Genomic DNA, 23,865 nt, shown 5'->3' on the forward strand with positions numbered 1-23,865 from the left:
GGGAAAACAGTGAAGTGGCAAAATGCAAGTGAAAGCATGATGTAGGGAGAAGCCAGGGCAATGTGGCACCTCTTAGGCTAAATTGTGCAGAGAAGCATAGCTTCCCTAATCAGAGAAGTGGGATGGAAGAGACCTCCACGGGTCACGTCTAGGTCAGTCCCTGTCCAGACCATCCTGCACAAATCCATTGTCTAATCTATTGGCAAAACTACACAGTCAACCCTGACACAACCATGAAACCTAGATCTTCCTTCTGCGCCCAAGGCTGTTAAAAATAAATGAAGAAAAAATGCTCAAGAGATCCAAGGAAGGGGTCCATACCCCTTGCTTCAGAGGAAGGAACCCCCCGCCCCTTGTCCATACCAGTCAGACCATGGGGTAAAATTCCTTACTGACCCCGAATCAGACAATTGGTCTGATCCCAAGCAGAGCCAGATGCTTTGAAGGGTCTTGTGGAGTGCAGGGTGTGAATAGAAAGAAATAAAGTCCTTTAGATGCAGTGGATAGGGAAAGGGGAAGCAAAGAAGGGGGCAGTGCTGAGAGGGGCAAAGGTGGGTTGAAGACTTTAAAAGGAAGAAACAAAGCAGTTAACCCACAGAGGCAAAGAAGGGTTATAAAGCGTAGATAAGGTAATGGGGTAAGAATCCATAGTCCCTGTTGAGACCCTTCTTAATGCACCTTAGTCCATAGATAATTTCTTGTTATGCAGTCTCACGTTCGAGTTTGGTTTTGACAGTTTTAAGAGCGGCTACTCTGAGAGAGATCAGTGATGAGGTGTCCAGAGAGGTTGAAGTGTCTTCTGTGTCTTTTTAGAATTGAAGTCATATTTGTGTCCATTCCTTTTTTTTTTCACATGGGGATTGGCCTGTCTATCCAAGGTGAACTGCGGGGGGACACTGGAAGCAGGTGATGGCAGGTGTGATGTTGGTAGAGGAGCAGGTGAATGGATCTCAGATGTTGTAGTGGTGTTTGGTCTAGTGATGGATGTGGTCTGTGTTGATGAGGAGGCATTGCATTGCCTTATGGCTTGGTGAGAATAGAAATTAAGCAGTCTATTGCTGGAGAGATGCTATTTTTAGGTTGCAGGGGCTGCCTACAAGCCAGGATAGGCTTGTACCCAAGACTGACTTAGAGATAGTTGTCACTTTTCAGGACAGGCTGGAGGTCATGAATGGTTTGTCCAAGATGTTCAAGCAAGGAGCTGTAGGTTTCAACACATGGGATTGTACTGCCGTGTCCCAGGGCTGGTATTGTAGCAGGTCAGAGCAGGGTCGAAGTCTGGCTCTGATTTGAGTAGCTACAGTTTGGGGATTGTATTGTAAGTGTAGGAATCCCCACTTGAGGTCTTTACAGCATGCATCCTGATCAGAGCAGATACAACTGTAGTGTAGAGCTTGGCTCTAGTTGTGTGCTTAGGGTGGAAGCTGGTGGTCTGGAGGTAGTTGTAGCGGTCACTTGGTTTCTGATGCAGTGTGATGGTGATTTAGCCCTTGCAAACTTTCATAGTGGTGTCCAAGAAATGAGTTTGCTCAACGGAGTATCCTGGAGCCAGTGTGGTGGAGGGTGGAAGCTGTTAAAGTCCAGGTGGAATTTCTTTGGAGATTCCTTCCCATGTGTCCATACGATGATGCCATCAGTGTAACTCGGGTATGGCCGGCAGGGAGAGGCCACTTGCAGAGGCGACAAAAGTTCAAGGTTTGGCCTATTGGAGCACCATGCGTGTGCTCATGATAGTACCGTTCATTTGTAGGTGTTAGGGATTCTGCAAATCAGAAAATTGTGTGTGAAGATGGAACGGGAGTGCACAATAGAAACAAGCAGCAGCATCTGGGATAATGTTTCCTATGGCCTGTAATCCATCCTCTTGGGGGCTGTTGGTGTGCAGAGATTTGACATCTAAGGTAACTAGTACTTGGTTTGCTGGAAGCTTGCCACTGAAGCCTAGTTTCCATAAGAAATTGGTGGTATCCTTCAAGTAGCAGACAGCTCCAGTGGTATATGAGAATAGGGTAACACCAACACAATCAGAAACTCCCTCTGTGATGGTGCCAGTGCCAGAGACCACAGCTTGTCAGGTGTGTGGATCTTGGGTTAATAAGTAAAAGGTGCTTGGTCTGGGTTCCCGGGAGGTGAAAGTATCAATCCTCTCCTGTGTTTAGTCTTTAAGAGCCATCTCGGTTCCCTCTGGTTTTGTTCTGTGGGGTCTTTGGTCAGGAGTTTGCAAACCTCCATGTTGGAAACCTCAGCTCTTTGTGTCTGCTGTTCTGTGCATGACAACAGTGTACTTTAGTAGCCTGTTATATGATAATATGAGGGCTGTTTTAAATCCAAGTATGGCTCTGTTCCAGAAGACTGAGGTTGTAACATATGCATTGTTGTTTTTTGGCAATCTAGGCAGAAAACATTAATGTACAGGTCCAGAGTGGGACTTCAACCCTCAGGTGGAGTCCAGGAGGTGTCTTTCCTCTTGTGTATGGGTACGTGGCGGGTTGATTGTTGTATGACTCCTTGTCGTGGAAATATTCCTTTGGTTTTAAGTGGTGGAAAAAAGCCTGAAGGTCCTCATACAGCTCCACCTTACTCAGTTGTGCAGTGGGGTAGAAGAGAAGACTGCACGGCGGTACAGATACTTCAGCAGAGCTGAGTGTGGTTGGGTAGGTTGATGACATAACTGGATTGTAGGGTGATCCTTGGAGCATTTGTTTGGAGAGTTTTTGCTTCCTTCAACTCCTTTGAAAGAGTGGAGGTTTTTGGGATGGGTTTCAGGGCTGAGTGCAGAGATCTTTGGGTGGTTCTGTGTGCTGGCTGCAAGTCTGGTGCTGATCTGTTCCCATTTGCTGTGTGGAGCGCTTACTAGGGAGAGAGTGAAGCACAGCTTGTCAGAATAGGCCAGTGATTCTCAATGAGCATCACTGGGGTGCCTTTATATTTCATAGACATTCGGGCTGGAAGGGACCTCAGAAGATCATCGATCCAGCCCCCTGCCCGAAGGGCAGGAAGTCAGCTGGGGTCATAGGATCCCAGCAAGATAAGCATCCAGTTTGCGCTTGAAGGTGTTTAATGTAGATGCTTGAACCACCTCCGATGGCAGGCTGTTCCAGACCTTGGGGGCTCGGACAGTAAAGAAATTCCTCCTTAAATTGAGATCCTTTTAGGGGTGCCACACAGCACTGTTGGGTGTGCAAACAGGATTCACAGGATAAACCCAGAAGTTTCAACTAGGGATCCATACTGTTATAACCATTCTGCCTTGTGGCGGTCTTTCTGAGTTTCTTGTAATGGAAGAATTGTTCTGGTATTTCTCTGTAGTCAAAAAAAAAAAAAAAAGAAGCAAAAACTACTCTGGCATTTTTCCCGAGGGGTGCTTCAAGTTTCAAAAAGGTTGAGAACCACCGCCATAGGCTGTGTGATGCGTTGAATGAAGCAGATCGGTCACTTGGAGTCCTTGGGTGTGAGCTTCATCTGCCTGCATCTGATCGGGAAGAAGATACTCAAGTATAACGGAGCAAGTTTGTGTAGACTGATTGCAGTCCACTTCATTCAGCTGAGCATGGTGGCATCCATGAGCAGAGGTACTTAACTCTTAGTCTGATGTTAGAGAGAAGGCAATGTGGCATCTTGTAGTTTGGACAGGACCAGCGAACACTTCAGAAAGGCCGAGACTGGGTAAGGGAATCAGCACAACGGCGAATGAAATGCAAAGCGGTGCCCAGTAGAGAGGAAGCTGTGAAATGCTAAAAGGTTAGCTTGTGCCAGGTAATACTGATAACATCATGAGGTTATCCATGCCAGCAGCGAGGTCTCATCTGGAACAGTAGGTGCAGTGCTAGTCCCTTTTGGGATAGGCTTCATGGCTGGGTGCAAAGATCTCCTCGGAGCAGATGTTTCAGCATGGGAAGGTGCTAAAAAGGATGAAGGATCACATCTACATTTTACACAAGGTCTTCAGTCTGGATGAGATTTAACATGGTGAGCAGATCATCACACCTGACTTCTTATACCTTCCTCTGAAGCTGGGCAGCAGTTCCCATGCTGCAGTGCTGAGATCAGAAACAGGACTGAAGCAGTCCAGCCGTTCCCATGTCACAGTATTTATTCGGGGGTAAGAATTTGGAGTTCTCCAGCAAACAATCTCTTGGAAGAGTTCAGGGGCCTAAGCAACTTCTCTTTCCTCTCGTCCTCTTTCACTCGGCTTCTGTAGTCTTCTGCGGGAAGCGGAAGTCACCTTGGGCTACCTCAAAATCTTGCATGAGGTTCAGAAAGTTTGAGAGGAAAACCTCTTGCGAAGACCAAGGAAGTTGCCCTCATTTCAAGTGGCAAAACTCTCCAGCTTCCAGCTGATATGACTAGGGGTAGTTTTTGTACTTGAAAATGGGGCAAATTCACTGCGGCCTTCAGCATGAGGAGTTTGGTATCCTCAGGGCAAGGATTTTCCATGTGCGAGAGGAAGGGGCTCCTGAGCCAGAGACTCCCAAATTGACCTGACCATCCACATGGCAAAACAGGCAGAGGAGGCCACTCGCTGCTTGATATTCCTTTTCTCTGCAAGTCTTTGCATCCCAGCAGTGTGAGTATCTGCTGGGAGAGCTCTTAAAACGAAGCAACCTTGGCAACAAATACAGTGAGACGCATCCTACAGATGCTCTGCTAAAAACTTAAGAGTTAAATCTGCACTCCCATCTCTTTTGTTGCATGTGTATAATGACAGCCCTCGTCTCAAACACATTCCTCCTCTGATTCTTAGTTTTTCTTAAAGATGCTTGAAGCCAGCATTCAGCCATCTGAATGTGTGCTGTCGAGAGTGATCCCTTTGCGGCAGGACTTGAAACAGAGGGAACCTGAATACCTCTGCTTATTAAAGTTCCTTGGCAACGTGGAGTTAGGTTAGTAACCCTGCTGGCTGGGAAGAGCTCCAGATTGATTAATTCCACACCACTCCCCATCTCCCTTTTCCACTGCAGTGGGACACAGCTTTCCTCCATTTGTAGTGAGAATGCCTGCCTTTTCTGCTGGGCACCGTGCTCACAGGAAAATATAATCCCTCCTGAGAGAAGCTGACAGTCTGAGTCTGTCTGTTGCTGTTCTGCTTTCCACTGGGAAGACCGTCGCGTTTCTAGGGTGGCCAAAGCAACATCTGCGTGTTGTTTGGAAGGGCTTTGGCATCCTTTTTAGATGACGGGCCCTCCAGTGAGCAGACAAACTGAGGGCACACCTGGAAGAGACTCTGTGCTTACTGTTTCTGAGCCTAGCCTCTCTTTTCTCAGCCGTCCTCTTTCTAGATAAGTCGCTAAATATATAGGTAAAATCCACACAGATGAGATTTTTTTTTCCCTAGTCTGCCAGAGAACTTGGCACAAAACTGCCAGCAGGCCTTTAGATAAGAGCTAACGGCTTGGATGATATAGTTCAGCTGTTTCAGATTGGCTGCCATCAGGATGAAAGGCCTAGTCCCAGCCTAGGGGGCCCTCTTTCTGTGGCTGTTGCAAGGGACTTCCTGTCTAAACTTTAATTCTGCTACATCTCTGTTAAGGAAACCTACTCTTTTGTGGGGGAAAAGCATCGAGTTTCCTGGGCGGGCCAGTCGCCATAGACTGATCCATTTGCCTTCATCAGGAATTCCCAATCGGTAAGTCCAGCAGACTTTCCAGACCCAACTTTTCAATGCAGAAAACTTTTAAAACACTGGTGAAACCCAGTTGCTTTAGAGAGAGGACAAATGGAGACAAAAATGGAGGAGCCTTGTTTCCAGTACTTTCATTGGAGATTTGAAGGAAGTTGGGATCAAAGAATTATTTCCCAGCAAGAGTTTCGCCTCCACATGAATCACAGTAAGTTTATGGGTTTGAGCCATTATTAAAGTAACTGAAATGTGAATGCCCTGACAGAGCCAGCACATTTCAATTACTTTTTCAATTCCAATGACATGTCCCATGACATGAGTGTATGGGAGAGCCTTCCCTTCCTGGGGAAAGAAGAGGTGCTGGACTCACTCATCCCCGGTGAACTTCTAGAGGAACAGGGAGAAGTCCTCTGAACCCCGTCACATCTGCAGCCTCATAAAGACTTTTCTTTGATCATGGAGTAGTTAGATAAGTAAGCCTTAAAGAGGATTTACGCTTTGTCTCCCTCAAGACGCAAGAACTATGTCCCAGTCTTGTAGACCAGGGAAGTCCAGACAAGAGTCAAGTAGGTAGAGGGAAGTCAGCAAGGGGTGGTGCTGAAAGAGGAACTCTTGGGCCGGGGGCATTATTAGCAGCGCTCTCAAGGGGTGGCCCTATACCTCCTCTTTCACAGTAGGATAGCGCTAGTGAAACATGCCGACAACAGAGCAGAGAGGCATTGCCACAGAAGACTGGCATTTTGTACAGAAAAAGCCAGATACTCTGAGAACTGGAATAGTAGAAATGGTATGAAATATAAGGGTTCAGAGTGCAAGGTCATGCAGCAGAGACAGGAAACAGGTCATGCCATTTTACAAGGTGCTAGCAAGACTTCCTGGGGAATACTGCGCAGCGCTGGCCAGCCTTGCTCAGAACCGCTCCGTTCAAATGAAGGAGCCTCGAAGGGCTGTTGTGTGGTCCAGGAGCAGGGGAGCCTAGCCTAGGCGAGGGGACTTGCTGGACCTAGCAAACAGAAGGCTGAGAAGTGATAATGGTCATCTTCTGTGGCAGCACCGTGTGAGGAAAGACTTGGGAGGAAGAACGACCATTTAAGCTGTAGTGTAGAGCAGTGCTGGCATGAGCAAGTGGGTGGTACATATTGACCTTGATAAACTCCAGCTGGAAATTAGGAAGCATTTACCTATCAGCAGAGGGAGGATCTGGAATGGCCTTCCTCCCAATGGGAGTAGTGGCGGAAGAAACCAAACTGGTTGAAGAGGGCCTTGATAAATCTAGGAGAGGGTTTGAGTGACGTGATTGCCAACAATAGCAGAAGACTGGCTCAAGCGGGACAGTCTGTCGCTAAGTGGCTTGCTTTAGGCAGCAGGTCAGTAGCAAAGCCAGGCCATTTAGAAATAGGGCATTCCTGACGGCTGATTTCATGCTTAGTCCACTGCCTGTTGTCTTTGGCAGGAGTTATTACTTTTTATGACAGGTGGACTCTTGTGCACATGAAATAATTTCTGGTTCCTGTGTGCAGAGAGGACTCTGATTCCCTTGAGGTTTTGTCTCTGCTACGGCCAGGCTGTCAGTTCAGTTCAATGTTTGGGATCTTTCCAGTGCACCATTTGGCTGCAAAAATGGTCCACACAAGTACTTATGATGTAGGTCCTTCCTCCCACTCCCATCTCCTTCCCCTTCCCCTCTTTCTCTTGTGTATACATTTTCTTCTGGAGAGATGCATTAACTTGTGGCTGCACGCCTCAGGGGATTAGTAATGGAATCGAGAGAAGTTTTTATTTCCATCAGCAGCAAACAGAATTTTATTACTGAATAATTGCAGTCCTTGTGGCCTATCTAAAATGAATTAATGAGCTTAACAAAATCATTATTGGGCATCTGGCCACAGTGCAGATTTGCTTCCCTGTTGTAGATGTTGGGTAGGACCTGCGTGAGCAAGCTCTGCGGAGGTGCCAAAGACCAAGGGCAGAATTCCCCTGACGTGGGAAAGAAGTCTGTCCTGGAAAGGGCTGAGGCATGCTGCCAGGAGGCAGCCTGGGAAAACGAGTAGGTGAGGAACCTCTGGCTTTGGGGCCATCAGTCCAGTTCTTTGCCCCATGCCAAACTTGAAAGCAGCTTTTGCAAAAAAGTGCTTTGCCCCTGTCTGGGACTGGTCTGTGATGCAGGCAAGTCCTCCCCGCACCCAGAGTGATGTAGAGAGGCCTTTGTAAAGCAGAGGGGCAGGTTCCTTGACTGGAAAGTGGGCAAGGAAGGGCTGTCTTGCCAGTCCAGCTTCTGCAAGGCATTGACCCCATTCAGCCTCACTGGAGAACGCCTGGAAGAGTTTCTCAGTGACTGAGATATCTCAGGTGTCATGTTATTGGAGCATCTCCAAATGGAAGAGAGCAGGGGGCCTGAGTGGCACAGGAGAGGAGGCATACTGGTGCAACAGCCCACTTGTAGCTGCTGCTTTGGCTGCATGGTTTTAATTTCATGGACTTCGTTGTGGTTCCCAACAGCATAATTAACAGACTTCACTTTTGTCCTCTTTCTCCCTTAGTAAGGAATAAAAAGTCTAGCTGTGGATCCAACAGACCGTGAATAAAATGCTAAGTGAAGCAGCCCTTGAGTGCTTGGAGTAGGCTGGTGAAGAGATGGTTCAGAACAGGGTGATTTGAAGGTCTGTAAAACATTTATTAACAGAAGAAGAAAATAACCCTGGCTTCCAGCCTTCCCACAGCCAGATTGCACTTGAAGGAGGGTGTCAGCCTGAGGCTAGTGTGGGGCCTTCTCAATGGATCTCCATCCCAAAGGGAGCCCCAGGTGAATGCTTCAGGGCTTTTATGACAAACTACCAGCTGTGCTTCACTTCCTTTTGAGTGCATGTTGCTGCTTCTAGCACACTTCGTATTCCCCAGTTATGCCAGGGCCCAGTTGCAGGGCATTTGTCTGTGTTGTCTGTTGTGTAGTCCAGTGATTTCCAGCCTTTTTTTATTTGCAGACCTCTTTGACTTGTAAATGTTTGTATTCACTTACTTTTGATTGATCTTAGTCATCTTTTGTGGACCCCTTAGACATCGTCTGCAGACCCCCAGGGGTCCACAGACCACAGGTTGAAAACTGCTGTTCCAGTGGATCCAGCATCCTTTTAAATCCCTTTGAAGTCACGACAGTTTTTGCTCCAGGTCACATAGCTGCAGGGGGAATGAGAGAGGGTCCATTAGCTAAAAATCTTTTACCTCTCAGCGACATTGGTCATCTCCTCTGTGAAGGAGCAGCCATCAAACTTGTGTTTCACTTGTAAACATTTTTGAGAGCTGGTAGGGAGGGGCTCAGGGCAGGCCTCTCCCTGGAGAACATGTAGCAAAAACCGTGTGATGATTGGGAGAGAAAAGGAAGACCCTTGTATATGAACTCACCTTACATTAAGTGCAGTTGCAACAGTAAAGTCCATTTTTTCTTCCTCAGAGCCATAGTGAGAACTTTCTAAAAAGAGTCTTGCCCATCAGCTAACACAGCCCAGGGCGTACTGTGTTGGTACCAGACTGCAGCTGGTATTGGGCAGGAGGCACATCTGTGTGCTAATGCAGGACAGAGCACGTGGCTTGAACTTAACACGTGTCCCCCTTAAACGTGCTCAAAACAGGGCCGCTGTCTGTAGGAAATAGACTGTTGCATCAGTTGAGCTCTTCCCAAAAGGTGTAGAAGGGAGTGACACTGTGGCATCCCCCTTGTTCAGGACCTCCACCTAGCAATCCTGAAATCGGAGAGAGGCCACTGCAAAGATGCTTCAGAAGCGAGTCAAAAAATCTCTTTGAACTCCCAGAGCAATCTCTTGTGGAAGGGAACAGCTCTGTCCTTCCCTGACACTTTTCCCATGGATTCTGGTGCCCCTGGGTGGGAAGTTCGGTACATCTCTGCCTCTCATCCCAAGAGGATCTTGGCTCCCTCAGGGTTGCTGCCCTTTGGTTCCTCTCATTGCAGCAGGACTCGGAGGGTCTCTGTCCTCTTTGAGAGTGCAGAGCCAGGTATCCGAATGGTACTGAGGTGTCTAGAAATGCAAAGAAGGGGTTTTTGGAGTTCTTAAGTGCTAACCTGCCTTTGAAACAGGAGTAGAAATTGAAGAGGAATTAGGTGCTTCTCTCTAGCTAGGAAGAGAGACTAACTGTGGCTCCAAGAGAAAAGGAAAGCACAAATTCAACCAGGCAGCAAATGCAAGAAAACAATCTTCCTGTGCCCTCCCTTTGGCTCCAGTTTCTCCCCCAAAGGTGACAGTAACTTAGTTTTGGCCTGTATCATCTCAGACCAGAGAAGCAGGCACGGTTCCTTACATCAGCTCCGTTTGAGAGTTGAGAGCACCTGCCATCAAAGTCCTGTGAGAGAGATGCTGAACAAGCTCAGTTCAAGGGAAAGTGCCTCCAGTATATTTCTTCTCTGCTGTCATTTGGCACGCCGTCTTGCAGCCCACATACTACCTCCACTGTGGCGTGCTCTGGAAACGTGTGCAGGCCCCTGCAGGGCTGAGAGCATCTCCGCAGCTGTCATGTCAGGATGAAATTCACTTAAAAATACAAAACTCCTGAAGAGAAGCGCTGGACCGGGGTGGGTATTGTCATCTTGTTGGCTGTCGCACCGTGCTGCGAGAGGCTGTCTTGGGTGCTGCGTGTAATGCAGGAGTCTGCAGAACATGCTGGGACCTCCGTAGGGACCTCAGGGGTGTGCTAGTCTGACCCCTGTCCAGGTCCTAAATCAGAACTCACATTATTTTCTTAAAACATTACTGCATGGTTTGAAACTAAAATCCAGCCAGTCAAAAATCCGTAGGCTGCTATAATCCATCCAGAGGAGGTATCTGAATGCAATTTCAACATGTACAGTAGCAGTTCACTTCGTGCCTGTTTTCCTCTCCCACTCAGAATTTGAATTTAAATATATACTAAATGGCCCAGAATAGTGCCAGGCTGGTGAAGCCTGCTCCCAAAGCGGTGTTCCCACATAGCTGCTCCCCCACCCCAAGTCTCTAGGGTTTCCAAGTGATTGCTATATCCAGGTGCTCAGAAAACACGTATTGCAGCTTGGGTTTTCTCCTGTCATTAGCCGAGCACAGCTTTTATCGGTAGCAGCCTTCCTGGTTGTAGCTTGTCCACAAAGTGCAAAAGATGCATGGGGGTATGACTGCTCCGAGCAGAGCAGTAATTAAGCCTGTAACAGGAGGTTGCTACCAGTGCTGGTCTGTCGCAGAGAGCAGAGTCCTGCTTATGCTCTCCCTGTCTGTAGTTCAGATGCCTAGTTTTTTGGAAATGACGGAGAGCCGTTCTCCACAGCCTGGGGGCTGCCTTTGTACCCTGGAACTGCTTTCTACCAGTGTGCCAGAGCGGCAGAAGCCCAAGCAATGAAGCAGCATGTTGGAAGTGCCAGGTAGAGGTAGTAGAATAGCTACCCCAGAGAGAAACCTTCCCTCAGGCTCAGTGCAGGAAAGGTGCTTTGAATAACTGTATCCACCACCTAGACCTTCCCCTAAGAGGCTGGTGGGTGACTTCCAAATGGAGAAGCAAATGTGCCCTGCTGTCTGATCAGGTGGCGCACACCGAGAGAGACATCCAGCCAATTGCAAGTGAGAGGCTCTCCCCATCGCCACGTATTTTCCAGCTGGGTCTGAATAACCCCTTAAGAGAAGGCAATTGGGAACCAGACTTGGATTTTTTCTCAGCTCTGCCACTGACTTGTTGTGGCCCTTGGATACGTCCATTCATCTGTGGGGCTTTGGGTTTCTCCTTCTACAGACCTGTGCTCTGCAGTCTTTTGTAGCTCAAGTGTTCGGATGCGATTGGCTTTCACTTGCCCTCCATAGTGCCCAGACTGTTACCAGGACTTGCCCTCCATAGTGCCCAGACCGTTACCAGGGTTTCCAAGGACTGTGTGGTGCCAAGATGTGCTGCAGGACCTGGGCAGCACGGCTGATTCAGAAGACTTCTGTGCAAATGCATTTCCCTTTTTTCAAGGTTTAGGCAAAATTTCTGACATTCCTTGAACTTACTGTTTTGGGTTTTTTAGCAGCAGTAGGTGTATTAACGGTAAAACAATGAAAAGCAGCAATGGAAATTATTGTAGAATAGAAAAATGATTCTGCGTTTGAAAGATGCTGCAGCCTGTGGTTAGCACCAGGATTCACAGGGCCTGTTTTTAGCTCTGCTGCTGGTGGTCCATCTTCAGGCACATCATTTATTCTCTCCGTGCAGTCTGTGAGCGGAGAGTTATGCTAAGCACCTAGCAGGGGTTGAGATGCTTGGATAAAGGGTGCTAGGAAATAAGTGAGTATTAAGTATTTAACAATTCTGCAGTGCAGCAGTCTTGAGCAAACCAGAAGAAAACTCCCTCAAGGTACTGTTTTTAATCTAGTAATGGCATTTCATTTTTGAAGTAGAAATGTGTTATGGGGATAGTCTCAGACACACCCATAGGCTACCCAGAGAACTGGGTGAATCATTTTTTGATGCATTATTTAAATATTGCCTCTCTTTGTTAGCAAATTGTTCAGAACCAATTTTCTGATGCAGCAGCTGAAATTTGTTCAATGAGCTCCTTGTGTGAATCATTCCTTGTAGCTTGCTCTCAAGCCTACCGTTGGACATATCTGATACTCAACAACCGGGCTGTTCTTAATGACACGCAGTTCACATGACGTTATCTCATTTCCATGATTCGCTGAGTGCAAGTCCGAGAGCCAGTTCTCCTGTGCAGATACCCAGATTTTGGATTTTTAAATCTGCCCTTGGCCATTGTTCTTCAGCATTCACCAGTTGTGAATGAGAACTCCATCCAGTAAACTAATGATGGAAGGAATTTTGCAGAAAATAGTCACAAAAGGACTGCAAAGTAGTCGTGGTGGAAAATTCTTCATTGCATTTTACCAACGACAAGCCAGGAAGTGTGTGTGATTACAGACTTCAAGTATATTTGTGGAAAACAGGAACTCTTTAGCATCCTGAAGCTGGATAGGGAACTAATATTCTGCATCCTCTTGATGGCATGGTACAGAGGTAGGATGTGCCAATTCCTGTTTTGATAGAAGAACCACCAATAAGGCTGGTCTTGAAGTAGGGTATTTATGTCCCTTTTCTGTGATTTTAATAATGCCTGGTGAAGGCTGCTTACATAGCAGTAGAAGAAGCACATTTTATATAGGTGGGTCTCTCACTCTAAGTAACTATCACAGGTAGAAAGTTTGGGTCCCTTCCATTAGTTGGCTGGAGGCTGTCTCATTCCACCAGTGAAAACCTGACCATGCAAAAAGCGGCGCACAGTTGGACTAGTAAATGAGACAGCCAGGGGTCAATGGTTCTGCTAAGGATGCCAGAAGACGGTTGCATTGTATTGTCTCTCTGATGTCAGCAGAACCTCTCCAGTGAGTTTCTGCACTTGCAACCCCCTTCCAAATGTACATTATTTAAGATGCATAAATATTCAAAGTCTGCCCGTGGGGCTGTGCTCAGTGATCATCTTCACTGGTGCAGCAGATGAGCAATTTGCCACTTCCTGGGAAGGAATGCGAAGTTGTACGTGTGGTGTTGTAGAAAAATGGTGGTGGGCCTGCCGCTGCTAGAGGTCCCAATCTGTCAGCTCCAGCATAGCACACCCTGGCATTCAGGTTGGTATGTGCGACTTCAGGGTGATGCCAGTATAATCAGAAGTGAATGAGCTGCGCTAGAGGGAAGCGACGGATGCACTATGCGAGTGCAGTGGAAACCCTGCCTTTCCTTCGAGGTGGATGCTAAATGAGTTATCGTCACTAATCACTCAGCGCTTGGCTCTGGGATCGTTGGTTGCAGCGTATGTTGGAAGCACATGGTGAAGGAAGGCCTTATCCTGAAGATTGCTTAGCAGTAACAATTTCAGTCACTGAATGAAAACGATTTGCAGTGGGGCTGAAATGCGTCTCGTGGATACCACAAAATTGTCTCACAGTGGAGCGGGCCTGGAGACCTCCGGACCAGAGCCACGTGCCTGCTCTCCCCACTCGTGCAGGATCTCACGTTGGCTTGGGTGAGAGCGTCATTTCCAGCAGAAGCATCCCCTTCCGCTTGCCCAGACAGCACGGACGAAACTTCCAAGTGGAGCACTGGTACCGTATCTACTTGAATACAGAACAGCCCCCCAGGCATTAGATTCTATATATGGAAAATGTATAAATTTGTTATCATTTTCCAGGTAAAGAATCTCAGAATTGGGAGGTTGTCTTGAATCTCCCCCCCTCACCACATACACCCACCCACCCCTCCTCTGGGCTTAGGGTCAGAGTCACAAACAGCTGCCTTGCTCCCTCCTCTGCTTCATGTACAAATATAAAACGGGGCTTTTTCCCCATGCTGATTTTTATTTTTGGGGGGGTGGGTCTTGCCTTACTGAGATAAAGACGGTACTTTCCCTTCTCTGAACCCTTGTCTCTAGAAATCTGATTTCCCCTCCCTTGGTGCTGCCTGCTGTGCAGAGGGTTTTGCTACTGGGAAGGAACTTGCAAGCAGTGACTAGGAGTATCTGGAACTGCAAAGCTTCTGCCTCGCATCCTCCCTGCATCACTTCAAAGAATAGTGACAGCTGACTTCAGTTTACCACTCCAGGGCCTCTCCAATGCCTTCTTTCAGTGGAGATGGGACATCTAGTAAATACTTCAGAGCAGTCCCCTGAGCATCTCTTCATTTACAAGTGTGACACACATACACGCGTGTGTCATGCAGAGCCAGGGAGAACAACACTTCAGACAACACCTAAAACCTGCAAATGTGTGAGGATTTTTCAGCAGGATAAAACCAATTTTAGCAAACCTTTCCATTTTATCTCCTCACATGCCTGCTATCCCTGAGCTGTCTTCCTTATGTAGGTCACACTTCAACATTTTCTGCTTTAGCCGCTGTCTTACTGAAGCTGCGTCCTTAAGTGAAAAAACATCTGATTGCTATAGAAAGAGTATTTCATTTCTATACTGCCATACTGACAGTAGTGAAGTCCACTTGCTTAATCCTGTTTGGGGTTGGTGGGGTTTGACAAATGAACACTAATGTATTGTGAAATTGATAATAATGTTGAGAGGACGATTATTTTTTGCAAGCATCTTCAGCCACTTCTGAAATAAAATAGCGGTATTGCTGCGGCAGCATACAAAGGGATAAAAGGCTACCCTTCTCCTCAACTGCAGGCTGCTTCTACAGGCTGTGTTGGGAACCTCAGCTCAGCGGAGCGTGTAGGGAAACAGTGCTAGAACTCGATTCTTCATTTGGCAAGGAACAAATATCTATAGAATTAACTGTAACATTAAGTCAGACACAGTGGTCTTCTGAACACCACTGGAGTCGAATTCAAGAAATCAGCTCACAAGGGCAATGTCTCGGAGAGCAAAGGTTTGTAAAAGTTGAGGCAGATTGTCTTTAACAACATGGGTGACACTCCATTAATTCAGCCAAGGCCGGGGCTTCACTGGAGCTCAGAAGGTTTCTCTTTTTCATCTATCAATAATAATTGCCTAATAGATGCAAGTAATAACACAGCTTGCTAATCAGGATAGAAATACATGACACTGATTGGTATCAAGATGAGCACTGTTGGCAACAATCTTCTGCTTCCGTGGCAAATGCCGGTCTCCAGCTGGGTGCCTGTCCCCTCCTCCTCCTTTTCCAGGCCGGTGGAATTGCTCGTATCTGAAGTTTGCCCTTGACTTTGTTCTCTCTAACCCACGGCCGTGGTCTAAACCAGTGGTTCTCAGCCTCCCAAGATCCGGGCACCCCTCTGTCACCGTTCTGAATGTGGCGGCAGCCTGGTTGAGAGCCGCTGTTGGTGCTGCCTCAGCTTACCTCTGCTTCTGCACCAGGTTCTGCTGCCTCCAGCCAGGTGCTCTCCCCTGGTGTTTCTTCCTGCATCCCGTCTCCAGGATCCTCTCTCATATCCTCCCTGACCATCTTGCTTTGGCATCTCCTCCCAGGGCTCGGCACCTGCAGTCGCATCCCCTCAGGTCCCTTCAAAGTGCTGCTAAAATCCTCTTCCTGGCTTGTCGCTCCCCTCTTTTCCATCCCCTCTGAGACAAACTTCCTGTCCGACAAAGGCCCCCGCAACTTTATTCCTCCTCCTCCTGTTTCTTACCTTGGCACAAGGTTGTTTCCTGTGCCTTCACCCCTCCAACAACTGCAGCCTTGTTTGCTGCTTCTCTGACCACCTTTGTCCAGGTGCATCAGGCACGTGTGCCTTTGTATCGGACACGGGATGCTTAGTCAGGGCTGTGGTGGTGCTGATCTGACTACTGACCAGTCATTAAAAAAAGAAGAGCGTGAGAGTGCATGCACTGGCTTGAGCCACATGCCTTGTTGGCTCTGCACAGGCCCTTCAGACCTGACCTGCCCAGACTCCCTGCATGCCCCAGGTTGTGAGCTACCACCACCTGTGTGCCAGACTGCAAGGCATGCATGCACACAGCTTGTTTCACTTGTGAGCTAATCCAGATTTGGACCCCGCTATCCAGAGTGAATGGCTGGCACGCGCTGCCCCATTGCCTAACATGACTCGTAATACTCGGGGCAGAGGCTTCTCCCCCTTTTCAAGACTCATCTGGACTTTGGTTGCACATGTAGATCCTTCCATTGGTCTTTTGCTAAAAAGGGGCGTATCCTACCCTCAATGGCAAAGGTCCCGAGCTTCACGGGAACGTGGGGTATGTCAGGATAGACCAAAAACAATTACCCGTGTTTGTGCGTGGCAGAGGAAACTTGAGCATGACTGTTACCACCTGTGTGTCCCTGTGTTGGGTTTCAGGGAATTAACTGCGTTGGCAAAGGCAGCCCCTGAGCTGCAGGCTGCTCCTGGAGGGCTCATTGCTCTCAAGGTGGTGGAGGGGAACAGGTAAACGGAGCAGAGGAACGGCAGCTGCAGCCCTAAGAACAGCAGGCTGTGGAGTAAGGGAGGGGAAGAGCCCAGCTATTTGTCAGTGGCTCAGCCTCGCACCCTCTTCTCCCGGCGGGATTGGAAACTGTCCCCGGCTGTTCGTCTCGCGCTCTCAGCATTTCTTTGGTTCTTCCCACCGCTGTAATCCAAGCTGCTCTCTGCAGCCGTTTGCGTGCAGTGACCTTTTTAGCCTCTTGATGCAAGGCAGTTCCCACATCTGTCTCATGCAACTCAGCGGAGAATCCTGGTGCCCGGCACTGACCAACTGACCTCGGCTTACCTCGGCACTCGCGGTCTCGCACGGGCTTTGCTCCAAGGCCCAGGTGCGTTCCCGCACCCGCGAGCAGCAGGGGCTTGGGGGATGGGGAGAAGGTACAGCCGAGCTCTCACGTGCTGGTTAAATTGATCTGCGAGGCACGTAGGCTGCCTTGCAGAAGGGAGAAGGAGGCGTTTGATTCACTTCTTCCTGCCGTTTTCACCTGTTCGGAGCCACAAGCTCCCAGAGGGTGGGAGAAAGGGGGCTGTCGAACCCAAGGATGCTCTGGAGCTTTCCCTTACCTCTGACTGGCAGTGGATCCTGTTAAGTCGTGACCCATTTCTAATGCTAATGGCTTGCTGTGTCTCTAAGCCTCGATCCCTGACTGGCTGCAGCCCTCGGTGGTGGCGTGTTCTCACGCTGCCTGCCGTGTTCGGCCTTGCCCTTGCTGCCTGCTTCTCATCTCTAATGAATGAGCTGGCCCAAAATGGACACGCGGATGCCAGCGGCAGTAAATTCATGCTGTGTCTGCTTAAGTCCTCTGTGCTCCAAGCTGAGGAACGCTTCATTGCTCCTGCCGTCTGCTTGCTACTCCGGCTGGGGGGGTTGGGCCAAGCTGGGCACCTTCCAGCCGAATTCGTCTGAAACCCGGTTTCCTCTCTGCGGACATCTACAGCTCTGGCGCTATGGGCCTTACTCACCTGTATGGTGCGTACCGAGGACGGAGGGCAGACTGCTGGATCCAGTGGGAAGAGTGCTTAAGGAGTCTGCCATTTCATTTGCCATATGGGAAGCAGGGGGTCCAGGCTGTGGTCTGTCGCATCCACCTGCGTGTGATCGCCGGCGTGGAGGCTGTTTTGCTGATTTTGGAAGCGGGGAGTCTTGACCCTATGTGGCCTTCTCTGGTCAGCTCCTGCTGCTCTTTCACACGTAGCAAGGAAAATGTCAGAGATGCTTATGACAGGCCACTGGCCACAAGCTGTGTGCAGTACGTGTGCGAGTGCATTTGCAACTTGCTCTCCTGTATCCGTCTCCAAAAAGCTTCTTGTTGTGTTTCCCCTTATTAAATTTTTTTTAAAAGCACCTTACCAAAACCCTGTTTTGCTGCAGTTAGCTCTGCTCAAATGATTGGATAGCTCTTGCAGCATGTTGCAGGCTTGTCAGAGAACTTGGTCATTGTGGCATTAAGCAGAGCAGAGCTGCACCTTATGAGCTAATTTGGAGATCCATAGCTCTCGTAAGGACAGCAAAGTACATGGAAGTGAGCAGTCTCTTACGAAAGCTTATGCATCTTGGGATTAGGTATTCTGTAGGGTGCGGCTGTGCTCTGCCCTGCCTCCTGCTGACTTCAGACTAACAGGGCTAACTGCCTCTCTCTAATTATGGCGTTAGGTTACCTTAATCCTCCTGTGCACTCCAGCCAGCGGGATTGGGTACCTCTGCCATTGGGCAACAGATGCAGACTGCCTTGGGGGTTGCACAGAGCGAGCAGCTACCTGTCTGGATTCCCCAAGCCTAGTCCGGCTCTTCAAGTGCCGAGCTGTTGGTGGGGCCAGTTGGTTTACCCAGGACCAGTGCCCTGCATTCACCTACGAGTCCAGGTCCTGTTGGGGGTTTGAAAGATGTGCGACCTGCTCAGCTGCCTTCCCTGAAATTCCCAAGCAAGGTGGTGTCTCATGTAACATCCTAACGTTGTTACTCTTCAAAGACTCGGTCAGTACTGATTGCTGTCCAGGAGCTGCTGCCGCACTCGCTCCCCAGCCCCTTCCCCTCCGCCCCAGGACTCGGAGCTTGGGGAGGGAGCCGAGGTGATGGAAAGCGTGACAACTCCCTTACAAGCATAGCTAACAACGCCTCCTAGCATGGCTGAGCTCTTGTACCTCGCGGTAGATGCAGCTGTTTCATGCTGATCCAGAGTTGAACACTAAAGGCACCGACTTCTTCTCCAGGGTCCTCGTGCAAAGGCAGCCCTTGCAGAGCCATGGGGTCGGCGAGGTAGCCCCTCTGCACCTGCGGTGCCTCCCAGTCTCCGTCGATTGTTGTACACGACTTGATTCCCGAATGCTTCTCTGTTCAGCTCTGGTTCGGTCCTCATGCTGCTTGGGTTTGGAGCAGCACAGGAGGGAGAGGGCTGAATTTCGGGGAGCTGGCAGGCGCTGGGTGCCACTTGGGGTGTTAACAGCCTGGTGTAGCTGCGTGTGATGCTGTCCAAGGTGCCAGCACATCTGAGAGACTGTAAATATACTCTTCATCCCTTAATTCAGAGAGTTACAGGTGCTAACATTCTTCATCCCTTAATTAAGGGAATTACGGGTGCTGACAAACTCCTCCACTGCAGCCTCCTTCCAGCTGCTGGGCTGTAGCAGGAGCTTGAGAAGTAGCTCCTTGTGCCAGAAGGACTCTGTCCTAAATGCAGCTGTAAATTTTCCTGACTTGTAACGTCTATTGTAGCCTCCATTCTTTCTCAGTATACATCCTGCGGTAGAGAATCTCCTCCTTCCAGCAGAGGCGCACGGTTATTTTGAAGGGCTTCTATAATCGCCTTTTATTGTACATAAGTACCTGGGACATGGGAAGGAATTAAATCTTTATTGCAAGTAGCTGCAATTTGTGTCTTAATAGCTGCTTTCCTGGCTAAGATACTGTGCCTATATAACGTGTGCGCGTTGATCCCTCAAAAAATAAAGGTAATCAGATTATGGAGCAATATCTCTTCAAATGTGGTTTCAGAAGCCATTTCTGAGAACTGTAGGTGTCTGCAGCTGTGGTTCAAAATGTTTCTTGGTGCTTGTGAAGTGTAAATCTTTGAGAAGCTACTTTCACAAGGGTATTAGCACAAGGAAGGCTTATTAAGGAGGCCTTCCCCTCCCCCCCAGAATGGGTTTAATACTGCAACTACTGCAAGTGCAACTTGTAGCTGCATGGCTTCCCTCCTGCTATTAAATGAAGCCATTAGTCCAGTGGCCAAGGGCTTTGCTGTTGGAAACCTGGTTTTTCCAATGCAGTCAGTCCCTTGTACCTTCACAAAGTTCACAAGCAGCTGCTTCTTACCCGGCCTCCATCCAAATCGAGTTATCAGCTCACTTAGGAGCCACTGTTTTATCGTGGTTTTTGGGCACGGTCCGAGCACACTGCTGTCCCTCCTGAGAGCAGTGTGTTGAGGTAGGAGTGGGGAGGCTTTTCCTCTGGGACAGTCACGGGAGGCACTTGGAGTGCAGGGAGAGGGCTGTGAGCGTGCAAGCTGTCTCCGTCTTTCTGTCCAGAGAGCGGTTAGGCCACTGCTTTTCTCTTTAGCTCATGCGAGTGTTTCAACATATCCTCTCTGTGACGCTCCACAGGTCAGATGCCAGGACCCGGTGCGATGATACCTGGGCAGCCCATGCCGGGCCGGATGATGCCAAGCGTGTCTGCCAACATCCACCCGCCAGGCAGCGGCCCTGCGCCCCCGGGCATGCCGCCCATGTCGGGAAACATCATCGGACCTCGCGTTCCCCTCGCAGCTCCAAACGGCATGTGTAAGTGGCTCTGCTTGAACGTGCCTCCCGGCTTCCCCATTGCTTGTCTCGCAGTTACTAGAGAAGTGATTGGTTGTCGTTCGTGCCCCTTTGTTTCTGTGGGGACTGTCGGAGCTGTGTGTTTGGGGATGTCTGCAGAGGACTGGTGGAAGATTTCAACCTGCCTGGCCCCCCACCCCATTCCTGCCACATGCTGTTGTCCACTTCTGATTTGTAGGGGCTGTAATGGCAAGTACAGCGCCTTTAAAACCACTTTCCGTTTCACCTAAAATAGCTCTCGGAAGGGGGTCTGAGAAATAGCTACAGCTGAATTCCTAGATGATTGGGCCCCAGGTTGTTGGGTTTTTTTTAATGCAGATCAGAAAAACTAACCCCATGGAATCTGTCTGCAGGAAGATGTGAAAAACTGAAGAGCTAATGCAAAAAATAGGACCTGAACCTGTTCAGCCTCCACAAGAGAAGGCTGAGGGGGATCTAGTGGCCTGTTACAAACTAGTCAGGGGGACCAGCAGGTACTGGGGGAGTCCCTGTTCCCCCGAGCACCGCCAGGAGTGACCAGGAATAACGGTCACAAGCTGGCAGAGGGGAGATTCAGACTAGACATTAGGAGGCACTCCTTCACGGTCAGGGCAGCTAGGATCTGGGACTGACCTCCAAGAGAAGTGGTGCTGGCTCCTACTCTGGGGGTGTTTAAGAGGAGGTTAGATGTTCACCTTACTGGGGTTGTTTGACCCCAGTACTCTTTCCTGCCATGGCGGGGGGTCGGACTTGATGATCTGCTCAGGTCCCTTCCAACCCTACCAACTGTGAAAAGGACCCCAGCTAGGGCAAATGTGCATACCTTGGACAGAAGATGAACCACAAGCCCCATTTCCCCAGCTGCAGATCTGGCCCCAGAGTCTTTAGACCTTGTGCCAAGATCACTTGAGCAAACCGGCACCCGTGAACTACCCATAAGCCAAAGAAGCGGGCTTTGTACCAGCCTGGGGTTCTTGCTCCCTCGTCATGAGCTGGTTATGCTGGCCCCTAGCTTAAACTAGACAAGGGGCCGTATGAGCTGCCACTGGCCCGGCAGATTTATGCCCCTGAGCTGTGTGAACAGCTGCTGTAGCGGGGTACCTCACCCCACAGTGCCTGCTGGCCAAGGATTGTGATTCCTCAGGCCTGCAGGAGCTCTCGTTCCCGTGCTGCTTCCACCCTTCCTTCTCTGATGCTCTCTCTCTTTGTCCTTCTCCCCTGTTAACATCCACCACCCCTGGGTTTGCCACCTCTGTACTAAATGGCCATCCCGAGCCTTTTCTGCCTTGCTGCAATTGCTGACTTCTGTCTCTGTATTGAGCAACCCAGTCCTATTCCATCACTGTCCTCTTTCCCTGTGCTCACTTGCTCTGCCCGGAAGCTGTCCTTTTGTGTCCTCCCTTGTTTTTGTTTCCCTCCCTGCCACATATACAGATGCCTGTGTGTTGTAGCTGCATGCACGACTTGAGCCTGTATGGATAGGCTCTGGTGATGAAAATAGTTAAGTGCTTTTAAATAGGCAAGAAATGTGCTAGGCGTCTGAGCACAGCAGGTAGTGCTAGTCTGGTTGGGATGAGATCTTGGTGCCTGCTTGCTGCTCACTCTGGCTAAGGGATAATACTTCCATGCCTCGCAAGTGAGCACTGATGCCAGTGCAGACCTGCGAGGGCAAAAAAGACCGTGAAAGCAGGTGCACTAATCGGAGACAGAAAGGGTCACAGACTCTCCTGTTTTCCTGGAGAGCAGTGTCTGTGCTTGTACACGCGATGAGCGTCTGTCTTCCACAACTCAGTGTGTTCACCACCTCTCTTCCCTCTGCTTCCAGATCCCCCTCCATCGCAACAGCCACCGCCGCCAGCTGAAGGGGTGACTGCCCCTGCCGCGGGAGCACCGCCGGCCTCCACAGCCCCCTAACTCAGCCCGCAGCACGGAGCACCCAGAGCCGAGACAGTGGTGACCAAAAACGGATTCCTCAGTTTTTCAGTTCCTTTTAGGGTTTTTTGCCTCCAGTCAGCCTGCCTGCACACGCGCACGCGCGCACCCTAGTAGTCTGGCATTCTTTAGTTGTACTCCCTTGAGGAGGGTTCATTTTGAAGCTGTAGAGCAGTAGACAGTAGTGCCTCCGTGTTGCTGGCAGGGAGCCTGTGTGCATTGGTCTGTTCTCCTGGAGCAACTGCTCCGTTCTGGTTCTTTCATCTCGCTGCCTCCACCCTGTCTGTGTTTGGGATCCTCTGACAGAGCAGGGGGTGTCCCCATGCTGCCAGGTGTTGCAGGTGGCAGCGTTTGACGTTCTGGGTTCTCCAGGTGGAAAGAGTGAGGCATCAAGATGAACAGCAGCAACCAGAGTTTGGGCAGGCGTGGGAGAGGGAGGGAGCTCCTCTTTCCACTGCTCAGCAGCGGGAACTGCAGGACTGCTGACCACATTCGTTACAGGTAGATAATCGTTAAGTGCAGTAGCTGAGCCCCAGGGCTCCTCGCTAACTTATTAAAGGAAATATTGATCCCGTGCAAGTGGAGCTGGGAGTGAATCAATTAGAAGAAAACCACTCGCTGACCTGAGCTTTCCTGCTCCAGCTTATCTTTTATTTTGTGTTTGAATTGGAAGGAGGGAAGGGTGGTAGCAGCATCGTCCCTTTGAGTAGTTCAGTACAGTAGCCAGCTGAGGAATTAAAGACAGGTTTTTAGTCCCTCTCTTTTGGAGCATATGCGTTTTTGTTTTGTTTTTCCTTTAAAAAATGAACAAAAAAAAAAGTAGGTAGCAATGAAGCGCTAGCATATGGGTTGGGGCTGGGATGGCTGGGGCGTGAACGCCACAACTACCTCTTGCAGACAGCCAGGTGGGCAGAATTCAGTGAACACGGTACTCCCCCTTTTTTTCTTAAATTTCTTTCCTGAGTGGGCGCGGAGGCAGGAGACCGCTCTTTCCTCTGCTCACCCCTTGCCCTCCACTTGCCGAGCTTTATCATTCCACTGTCTGCAGGGCTGTGGTGGGAGAAAGGGGTCAGCAGCCGGATCCTTGCCCATAAGCAAGGACTGGGGAGGGGGAGAAGCAAAATGCCCCAACACAGATGAGCTGACACGGCCAGACTCAGCTGCTTGCATGGGCCCTTACTGACTGCAGAAGGACATAAAACTCTTGCTGTCTGTGCGACTTGGATCTTCTGCCCTCTCCCTCCCGGGAGAGCTTTCTTGACAAGCTCCCTTGCCAAAACTCCCAGGGTCCCTCATGTTGCATTTCAAGGGTGGGTTGCAGAGGTCACACATGCAAAGGGCTTGTGTTCCCAAGCTTGGCCAGAAGGCATTTCACCTGTGGGAAAAGAGAGAGACTTCCCAAGGGGCACGAAACACCCAGAGTCATTTGTTTCCTAAAGTAAAGAGGATTGGCCTTGAAGAAGTCTGGCGTGCTCATCCCCTAGGAACATCCACAGGGAGCTCCCCAGGCCCTGAACGCGCAGGTGTGTCTGGGGCTCGCAATCTACGTGCTCATCCATGTCTGCGGCCTGGTCCCTTCCAGCACGCAGGATAACACTGGTCGTGGTCCAGCCCGCAG

At 49.5% G+C, this 23,865-nt stretch overlaps 1 protein-coding gene across 1 annotated transcript in view; it reads left to right on the forward strand.

Moving 5' to 3' along the window:
• SMARCC1 (SWI/SNF related, matrix associated, actin dependent regulator of chromatin subfamily c member 1) overlaps positions 1–23,071 on the forward strand; it is a gene marked incomplete at its 5' end in the record, with an annotated part of 134,336 nt that extends 111,265 nt beyond the window's left edge. Inside the window, 2 exons of the mRNA XM_019536695.1 lie at positions 20,121–20,297; positions 22,141–23,071. Of these exons, the coding sequence (XP_019392240.1) occupies positions 20,121–20,297; positions 22,141–22,229 (266 nt within the window). The remainder of the gene's footprint in view (positions 1–20,120; positions 20,298–22,140) is intronic.
• Between the last annotated feature and the right edge of the window lie 794 nt (positions 23,072–23,865).

This window comes from Crocodylus porosus, unplaced genomic scaffold (genome assembly GCF_001723895.1).
Source record: "Crocodylus porosus isolate Cpor-Errol unplaced genomic scaffold, CroPor_comp1, whole genome shotgun sequence".
Classification (NCBI taxonomy): Eukaryota; Metazoa; Chordata; order Crocodylia; family Crocodylidae; genus Crocodylus; species Crocodylus porosus.